General features: G+C 40.8%; 1 protein-coding gene across 1 annotated transcript in view; it reads right to left on the minus strand.

The window, feature by feature from the left end:
- Positions 1-9,616, minus strand: part of LOC115008206 (sodium- and chloride-dependent taurine transporter-like) — a 31,369-nt gene extending 21,753 nt beyond the window's left edge. Inside the window, exons 1-3 of the mRNA XM_029431636.1 lie at positions 9,370-9,616; positions 545-774; positions 312-446 (exon numbers count right to left, since the gene is read on the minus strand). Coding sequence (XP_029287496.1) covers positions 312-446; positions 545-773 — 364 coding nt within the window. The 5' untranslated portion in view covers position 774; positions 9,370-9,616. The remainder of the gene's footprint in view (positions 1-311; positions 447-544; positions 775-9,369) is intronic.
- Positions 9,617-10,570: the final 954 nt, after the last annotated feature.

Raw genomic sequence — 10,570 nt, forward strand, 5'->3', positions numbered from 1 at the left:
CATTATCATTGATTTGTAGTCGTGTTTCTGACCAATGGATCAAATTCAGTATTTAAACCTTTAAATGTACTTATACCATGCCCGTTCCAGATAAGTCTCAATGTGTGTAAGTGGTCATGTTACCTTGTGAATGTACATTTAAAAACATAAAAAAGTGTTAAGTGACGGGTTTGCGAAGTGCAGGGTCTAAGAGCCCCCATGAGACAAAACACACCAGCGACACTGAGCCATTCCTTTTGCTGCTCTTTAAAACCATTCATTTTATGACCAACACTATGCTGGCAGCATTGTATTTTGTAGGAGCTACATACCAGTAAAGATGGGGCAGAGCTTCTCCCAGCAGGTGATGCCCCCCTCAGAGGTGAACTGACCCAGGGAAACCTCCAGGAAGAAGACCGGCAGACCTCCGCCAAACAGGAAAATGAAGTAGGGGATGAGAAATGCACCTGGCAGGAGTGAAAACAATTGTTGAAATTCAGAGCATGTTTGACAAGTAAATCTTTCCGATATGTAGATGAATAGTTGATCTGTTTTAACGCCTTACCTCCACCATTCTTATAGCAGAGGTACGGGAAACGCCAGACGTTCCCTAAACCAACAAAGCCACCAGCCACAGACAGAACAAAGTCCAGCTTGCTGGCCCACTTCTCACGCTGGGGGTGTTTGCCCTCCGCCTCGTCTTCAGGTCGGGTGCCAGGGCTTTTACCAGGAGATGGTTTCAGAGTGTCCTTATGGAAGTCCTTCAGGCACTGAAGTTTCTCTTTTTGAGCCATTCTGTAGAAACAGAAAGAATCCAGTGAGAATTGGTCTGAAATTGATCCACAGCAGTCTTGAAATTCTGTCGTTAATACATTAAAAGCTTCAGTTTCAAACAGAAGCAGTACATATAAAAACAATGCTAGTTGTACTGGGAATCAAAGGAGCAGCGTAATGCTGACTTTCATGACGTCAAAGAGAATAAAAAGAGCTTTTGTTTCACTACATTTTAAGCAATGATGACGTTTGAAATTATTATTTATAACTTTCCATTGCTTCCAAACTGCCAGAAGCCTGTTCCAAGAGTTGGAGGGCAATCAACATTTAAAAGCATAGATCCTCAATAGATTAAAATATAGCCTCCGATGTCACACTTTATAACATTTTCTTTACCGTCAGCCGCAAGCTGATACTTGTGGCGCGGCTTCTCTGATGGTCTCAGGGTTGTAATGTGGGGTTTGTGCAAGTGGCGGCCACACACACACACACACACACACCTTGGCTTCACTGGTGTGATTCTTGTTAGCAAAGAAAGTATGGTATGCAGCCTGCGTTTCATTAGCAGTTTATAATCAATGGACTCCACTCTAAAAGGAGGCAATTACACCAACTGTGGAGTCGCTTTCCATCGCATTAGAGAAGCTTATTGTATTTGTAATACTTGTTGAGATATGGTGCTATATGGTGGCTAGGCTGAAGGCAAACCAGGCAAACTTTATCTAATGCTTTAAGTCAGGACTCTTCAGTCTTGCATGTGCAAGAATAGAGGTGAAATAGAAAAAAACTGAACTTAACATTCTCTTCCCTCACTTCCTCATTAAAACTATTAAGTGTGACATGTCTAGAATGTCTGAGCAGCGTGATCAGGGCCACAGTGACACAACCAGAGCTGTACATTTCCACCTGACAATGGCTTTGAGAGAGTCAGAGAGATAGAGAGAGACATACTTAGTAGTCAGCAGATGTGTGTCATTGAGGAAAATGTCACGTCCTTATCTCTTCCATCTGCCAGGCCGCTGTACCCTCAGCTTCTCTTTCTTTGTCTCTCTCATTCATTCACTCTCTATCTGACATTGTGCACGATATTGACACAGGGCAGGACCGAGGATGAAGGATGAATCCCGTCGGGTTTTTCTTTTTACGATGCCCAGTGATACTTTATTTTCCATTACTCCTTTCCAAAAATAATGTTTATAACATGAACATATTCTAGACACAGACGCTACTTTTACCCAACAATTAAAAAAAACATAATCATAAGAAAAACATGCTTCTTTCAGTGAGAAAATATTTCCAGAAAGATCTTCTTGTATATGCACAAAGATTGTAGTGTGTATATGTGAGTATATGTAAAGTATATCTGCCATATATCTCAGTGCATCTAAGGATCCTTAAAGCTAGTTAATGATTTCACAAACACACATTTCTCTTCATGACTAACTTCCTAGACAGTTCATTAATAACACTGAGGAAACTGAAAGCTCTTGCTGTGTGTGTGCATGTGTGTGTAAGTATTTCCTGCTTGGAAAGACAATGGACTCCATTATGTCTGATAAACTGTTAACAGCAGTAGATAGAAATGGCGGTGAGGGATAGGAATATTACTTCCAGTATAGAAGCGGACTGGAATGTATATGTATACAATGTGTAGTCCCTTTCATGTAGTCCATCCCATGAAGTGTTCAGGAACATCTCCTGCATGAGGTCTTGTGTGAATGGGAACAGGGATCGATATATTCAGGGAGATCCGAACAAATCATTTCCCACCTTTAGAAATGAGTCGAGTGTGCAGGAAATCCCTCTTCTCTTGACACTGGACTTTTCCTCTAACGCACCCGTCTACTAGAAACTGAAGATGTGCTCGAGGCTTCAGTCAAGTTTTCACCCTCAAGACTTGGTAACAGTACAGTTAAGTTAACAGGAGTGACTTGTCTTGCAAGAACTTTGGTACTGAACAGCTCCTCAGCCGCCATGTTCCTGAAAGTAATAAGAGACGTCTGCCGCCACGTACACATACATCTTCTGTTGAGCTTAATGGCATTTGGCATCCAAGTGTTGCATTATCCCCATCTCCTGTACCGTCCTTTGACCCATCTATTCCATGGTATGTGTGAAAAGGCGCAAAACAGAAATGTTCGTGAATGTAGTGCAAGTGTGAATACTGAAAATCTTTAGCGGTGAGCCCCAGTGGCAACACAAATGATTAAAAAGTTGAGGACCCATGATTGTGCCTTGTGGAACTCCATGGAAACGCTTAACTCAGCTAACACTAAAAGTGCGGGTGGAATGTTACAAATGAGACTTCTCCAGGCTTGGTAACATCTCTAATCCATTTATATCCAAGGAAAACAATCAAATAAAGCAAAAGATGCCATAATATTAAACAAAGGTTTCCAGGACTTGAGCCTTAATGTATTCTCTCATTGAGCTCTTTGGTATGTAACAATATCCATATTGCTGAACAAGAGGAAGAAGAAAAGGAAGATACAGAGGAGGAGACTTGATGAGATCCAAAATCAATACATGATGATGCACATTAATATAAATTATTGAAGAGGTAATCTGTGTGAGTTAATATAAAAAAGATATTTGTTTCGCTACTACATGTTTCTGTATCCTTCAACCATGTCGACTTCATGAAAGCTAACAGAGTAACACATTTACGCTGCTATTGCTTTAAAATCCCTCGCTGCTGTACAGGAAGTGATGCTTTGTGTATTACCAGTTCTTATGGAAAATGCTAATGTAGGTCTTCCGAGCAAAACTGTTCTCAACAGTAACATTCACCAACTTCCTCGCAACACTTAATATGTCATCATGGGTGGTGGTGGGTAAGCATAATGATGATATACACATGTAATGTAGTGTCTTGTATAAACCTAATTAGACATAAGACTACTACACTTCCTGTAACCGTTGCAGGTCTTACATTTGGAAAACCAAAAAGGACACCTACCATTGTCAACACATAGCATGCTTCTATTGGGTTCCAATGAGCCTTGTGATAACAAGTGGACCTTGCGCCATCAAGTTGTGTGTTGACTTGTGCATACAAACATGAACATCTGCGTGATCAATGCTCATGAGCTTTGGGAAGTGACATAAAGAATTAGATCATGGATACAAGAGACTAAAGTGAGTTTACTCCACTGCGGGGCTGGGCTCCCTCTTAGAAATAGGTTGAGGAGCTCAGACATCCGGAAAAGATTGGCTCCTCCTTTGCATTAAAATTAATTAGATTTAAATGCGTCCTTGACGGCTTCCTTTTGGAGTTGTTCCAGGCCGACCAACTGGGTGGAAACTCTGTGACACCGTGACTCTAGGTGTGGAAGAGCTGGAGGACGACCCTAGAGGACGCATGCGCTACCTTGATTACTTCGCAGCCATGATGGATGGAACTAAGAAATGAGCATGAACAGAAATAGCTGTCATGGCTAATCTGCCACACAAAAAAAAAAAAGATTGCAATCCAGAGAAGCTCCATCAGAAGACCCAAAGTAGAAGATGTCACCATACGGTTATAAAGCTCGATTGTCGGACAATTGGTAGATTGACATGTTGAGTAAAGAGAGCCGTTTGAAGTTATGAAGGCAGTGAAAGTCGTCTCAGATGACAGCCGTGATACATTTGCAGGAAATGTTGGTGTCGCACGGTCGCCTACAAAACGACCTCCAGTGAGCGAGCCGTGGGAAGAGCAATTAACAGTGAGACGATTTAAAGCTCAGACCAAAAGCTTGGTGTAAAAGATAGAGACTCAATGTCTGGTGTGTGTGTGATTTTTTGGCTGAGACTCATGTAGTGACTTCAGAACCCAGCGAAACACACACACACACACACACACACACACACACACACACACACACACACACACACACACACACACACACACACACACACACACACACACACACACACACACACACACACACACACACACACACACACTTTCTTACCACTTACATAACACTCCTATTTTAAGACCATGTACATTTCCACTGGGCTGACCACCTATTAAAATCACTCCTCTCCTCCACATTTCTTTCACTTCTTCTTTCCAATCATCTTCTATCCCTTGTTGTGTTTTTAGCCCCCTTCCTCTTACTCTCCCTTCTTCTCAATGATCCTTCTCTTTACTCCGTCTACTCCACATCTTCTTGTTTTTCCTCCACTTCAACCTCCCATATTATCCTATTGTCCTCCTCTAATCTACTCCCTTTGACGTTCCTCCTCCCTTTTTTATAACTTTGATTTTAGAGGAATCGGAAGAGGCAGACTTTATTTTGTGTATAATTGTGTGAGAGAAAAGATGGGACAAGAAAGGAAAGGGAACAGAAAGAGACAGAGAGAGAAAGAAGAGTGAAAGGGGTGAGGGGCAGAGAGAGAGAGAAAGTAAAAAAGGGTGCAAGAAAGCCATTAAAAGTGAACTGAGAAAAGGGAGTTGAAAAAATAACGGGGAAGTATACAGTTAAAGACAGGGGTTACTAAAAATGAAACTAACAAAGAAAAGAAAGTCACACACAGAAAAAGACAGAAATAGATGCGACGCTACAGATAAAAAGCAAGATTATAGACCGACAGAACGGACAAAACAAAAATGAGTATGTGAGCGATAGAGGCACAAGGGGGAAGTATAAAAAGTTAAAGAAAAAACATATCCAAGTAAAGTCAACAGTCACGGTTATTTTTGGGTTTATAGGTCAACAGGGTTCATTCCTGCAAACATTAAGCTCATTATCACAAACTCCGGGACTTAAACTAACATTTGTATCTAGACTGAGTCACAATATGACTTGGCATTCATGAATTATTCCGAAACCAATCGATCAGACTGTAATATCAATATCACGCTCAGGTCCAAATCTTCCAAAGGGGTTATTGTAACTGCTCTTGAGTTAGTTTAGTACTAAGCTTGGGTTTATCATTAATTACGTGCTGGCTGCAAGCATGCACAAGCTTTTATTATTTAAACAATGCATAGAAGTCATATCACATCTGTAGGAAGTACCGAGTCATAAGATTGTACGAAATAAAGAGGAATGACTCTTAATTTGAAGGGCAGACAGATGACACATCAACTGCAGTTCATGCAAAATGATGTACCATCAATAGAGATGCATACAAATTCTGAATTGTTGGTCAAATCATGATCGTTAGTCAACTGCATGAAGCTAAACATTTTCTCATAGCATATCTTATAACAATGCATTGATTTCTGTTTTTTGAAAACCTGCAGTAACACACATTTGGCCACTGGGGGGCAGTAGGGAGAGGCTTAAAGCAGATGTCAAAATTAGCCCCTAAATACCAGACGAACCAAACTTCTTCAGCATAAACAAATATAAAAATATGCATAGTCAAGAATAATTGACATATCTTTTGTAAACATGAAATATTTCTGACAGAAACTCCACAAACTGGTTTCCTCCGACACGTTGAGTTTTCTTAATTGTAGATAAACTTTCCAGACTTCTAAAGCACCCATACCGACTTAAAGTTGAGCTTGACATTTTATCTTGGTGTTGGAAACAGCAGCCGACAAAACCACAACCCAAGGTTCAGCCGCTCGCTTGTTGTTGAGCTTTTAGACCATATCACAGTCTTCAGCAGATTGTGTTAGCGCAGCTGTCGTCAAACTCTAGATACTCAAAACTTTCCATGATATCTTTCATTTAAAAAGCTGTTACTTCCCCCTTCTGGTTGCTCTAATGATCTATGAAGAGTTTATAAAAAGAACACATCCCTTATCTTAACCCAAAATTCACCGGGTGCTAACAGCTAACGTTTAACTAGCTTTCCTCCTGCAGATTTTAACCTGGATTTGTTGTTCACGATGAAGCACTATTAGCGGAATATAGGGCGTTTTAACTGGACATGTGAATATTGAGTTTACTGCATCACTGCAAACACATATTCTATCATATCTGGTTTGTCAAGAGGCTGTCAGCCTTGAGCCCTGACTACAAGTACATGCAGTACTTTAGAAACAAGTCGTGTCACAGTTTCAGAATTTTGTCAGCAACTTTTACCAGAAGTATCGGTTCTTGTGACATCCCTAGTGCAGCTGCATGTGGGTGAGTGGTGCATGCTGGTTAAGATGTACAGTAGCACATACTGTAAGTCTGACAGCAGCTCTCGCTGTGTAACTGGGTGATGGTTTTATTTACTGTCTCACTGTTGGCTTTCTCTCCCGCTCTCAATTTTCATTTGTAGAAACTACTCTGGGAATGATGACAAGCTTGTGGCTGAGATTTCACCAACTTCAGGTTATCTAATAAATGATTTAACAGCAAACAAGTCTGCAGTTAACAGAGCAGCTTTCACTGCTGCTTTGACAGACTGACAACAAGACAACCATTTCTCAAAAACTACAAAATTCCTAAATTAATCAATTCGGCATGACTATCAAATCTATCCAAAACACGTAAAAACTTACATTTACAACTGGATACTTGAAAATACCCTTGGGCACACAGAAAGCTATGCATTTTCTTTGTTAAAGTGATGCTTTTTTTCTGGTTAAAACTGGTTGACAAAAGAAAGTGCCCCACCTACAGAAGGAGGATTTACAACCTTCAGTCTTGGATCACGACTGTGTACCAAGGTGCTTTCACACGTCAAGAATTGATCACGGATTTATCGCAAGTCATAGCATATATTCATATCACCAAAAGACACATTCAACCACAGAGACAAAGACGGCATTGTAGTCTGCATAACAGTTCTGATGCGATCCCAAACTCACAGTGAACGAATCAAAAGACTTTCAAACATCAGCTGGACGAGAAGCATTCAAGATTAGATGAAACTCGTGGCCAAGAGCTCACAAACGCACATAAACAGCTTTGTCACACTCAAATGATAATTAGTAGACACAATCGTATGAATGATAGTCCACTAAGAATTTAGTCTAGGACAGCCCTAGAATTGAAAGCTTTAAATTAAATAAAAAAATAGTATCACCCTTCAAAAGCCCATATCAGTGTAACCTTGTAGGATACGTACTGTGACACCAAACAAGGTCATCCTCAAAACTATTTGGCTGGAGTTTGATAACAATGTGTTGACTCTTAATCCTGGTTATAAAACAGCTTATCATAACTGTCCTGAACTTTAGCATGGTTATAAATTTGAAATGGAATAAATGACACATAATAACTTCAAATTCAAAATGTGACGTTCAAAGATCTGAAACGGAAGTGTTGCCATGTGTGTTCTGTCCATCGATACCTGCTGTCTGGATGTTTTGCACAGTGCTCTTTGCTCACCAGAGGAAAATCCATTATACTCCTACTTATGTTGGACTCTGAGCGTTAACAACTCGGGGTCATTTTCCAACATTGAAACTGATCCAAAATGAACTGCTATCACAAACCAACCACACTAAAGAAACTTTTTGCACGCATTAAACCTTCTTTCTCTTTCAGCCATAAGACATGCGAGCCACATTTAAACTCAAAAGACACCACAACAGATCAAAGAATGGGAACCCAATACAGCAACCATACTTCAGACAATGCATGCATTTATAATGTGAGGTGTACTAGATGTTTGAACTGGCTATACTTCCCATGCACCTTCAACAAGGCTTAGACTATATAAAAGCATCTAAAATATACATTATTGCATTTGTTGTGACAATAAAGAATATATTTTGGTTTATGTTTAGAGCACAAGTGGTTAATCACTGAGGCTCTTCACCACAAAACACCAAATTAAACGAATAGATCCGACAGAGACAGAAGAGCAAGACAAAAGGTAGAGACAGGCTGAAGACACTGAGCGAGGCAGAGAGACAGGGGAGCGGAACTAGAGAGAGCGAGCGCGCGCGAGAGGAGGCTCGTGGTAAGTAGCGCACGATGTGCAATGTGCGACTGACGAGCATCTCCGCCTGCTCACCGCGCTGAGAGCTTCACTTCCCTTTTCTGGTATAGTCCAAATTACGGAATTAAATGAAATAAAGTCATAAGAATAAAGAAAAAATAAATGACATGACTATTTACTAACGTTTGAATAGCCTACAAATATACCGATGTGAAAAGGAGACAAAGACTGCAAGGCTGTAAAGACAATAACCACCAGAGACTTGAAAGTGTAAAAAAAAAAATGGACTGCTCGACAAACAAGACGGAAAATGAAAAAATAAATTATTAAACTAAAACATCCCTTAAAAGCATTTTCCGCACGCATGTGGAATAAAGTCTGCACACATAAGGATGACTTGCATGAGGTTGCATTTAAAGCAATTTAAAGAAATGTGCAAATCCACCAGCGCACGAATCCACGCGCAGAAAGAGAAGAGCCTGTATCTAAATCCACATCGCTGCTTCCCCACCAAGCTTCACTACCTGCACACACAATACCACCAGTAAAACCACCATTAGATTCAACAAAACACTGCTAATTGATTTATCCATCCACAAATGCACAAACACTCTTCCTAATTGCTCCTCGTGGTTTGCGAGGAATTGTCATTCAAACACAATACAGATACGAATAAACGCTTTAAAATCATAATTAAAATATAAAACATAATAAAATGACTGAGAGCGGCACAGTCATCCCCACCCCCCAGCTTTAGAGGTGTGCAACGAGGATGTAGTGTTTTTCCGTTACCTGTTCTGTTGACGTAATATTATTTATTATGTTGCCCTTTTAATGTCCTTTCAGCGCAGTCCCTTGTACGTTTCGTCTTGTCGTGTCCGTGTCCTCCTGTGTCCGTGAGAGCGACTGAGAGCTGCACGCCTATATTTTAGCCTGTTTATAAGCCTCTCTTTCTGACCTTTGTCTCTCAAAACGGGGGGACATGAGACATCCGCGGCAGTGGAAAAACACCGGCCTGCCTCCTCTCAGAGCAACAGGAGTGCAGTGTGACGCTGTTAAGACCCGCCTCTCATATCTGTCAAATGTGCCATTACACGAGCGAAGTCGAATTGAAAGTGATGAAAACGGTCGGCGCATCATTCCAAATCCACTGGATGAACTCTGAGGTGCATTGCTGCACTATTTCTCCTCATCATGCTGCCACAATGCATCTCAGTTACAGAGTCCATGTTTATCATCCTATGCCCACCATATGCACTTAAAGGCTCCTCCAAGTCATACAGAAATGTTTTCAGTTTTCAAAGTAGGAAGAGGAGATTTACGAGCAGCACTTGAATGCAACATTGAGGGGAAGTTCCCCCCAACCCATTTCACGATGGTTGGTTTGATTAACCGACTCTCACGGGCACACACTCAGATTCTCAGCTCCTGCAACCCTCACCCGCCCATCCCCATGACGCGCGTGCCCGTGAGCAAGCGCTAGAGCGCACGCGGTGGTGGAAATAAAGGAACATAGTTTGAGTCCATGCAGCTAAACTACCATGCTGAGAAACAGCAGCAGCTGATTCTCACTGAAAGAAATGGAGTCAAAGAATCATCGTTGAATGGCTGCAGTTTATTTACAGGCTACAGTTTAAAAACGAAGTATTTAGCTACTTTAATCCCACCATGACATGTATAGTATTGGGCGTACATGCAATCTATGTTTATGCAATCACACATTCAAAACTACTTCAGAAAATGGAGGTGCTGATGTTATTTGGTCCACCCCTGGTACATTTCTTACTTACTTAACGAGTGTCTGTTATGTAAGTACAGTTGATCTGTCAGTGTCTTGACATCACTTTAGTATCTCATACAGACTCTGACTATGGTGCTTAGTGAGTTTAATGGGTCTCTATTGCACTTTATATTACATATATACACATAGTTATCACACTATTATATTATTTATTTCATGTTTTATCACTATCATTATTTAAGGCACTTACTT

This window comes from Cottoperca gobio, chromosome 5, assembly GCF_900634415.1.
Source record: "Cottoperca gobio chromosome 5, fCotGob3.1, whole genome shotgun sequence".
Lineage (NCBI taxonomy): Eukaryota > Metazoa > Chordata > Actinopteri > Perciformes > Bovichtidae > Cottoperca > Cottoperca gobio.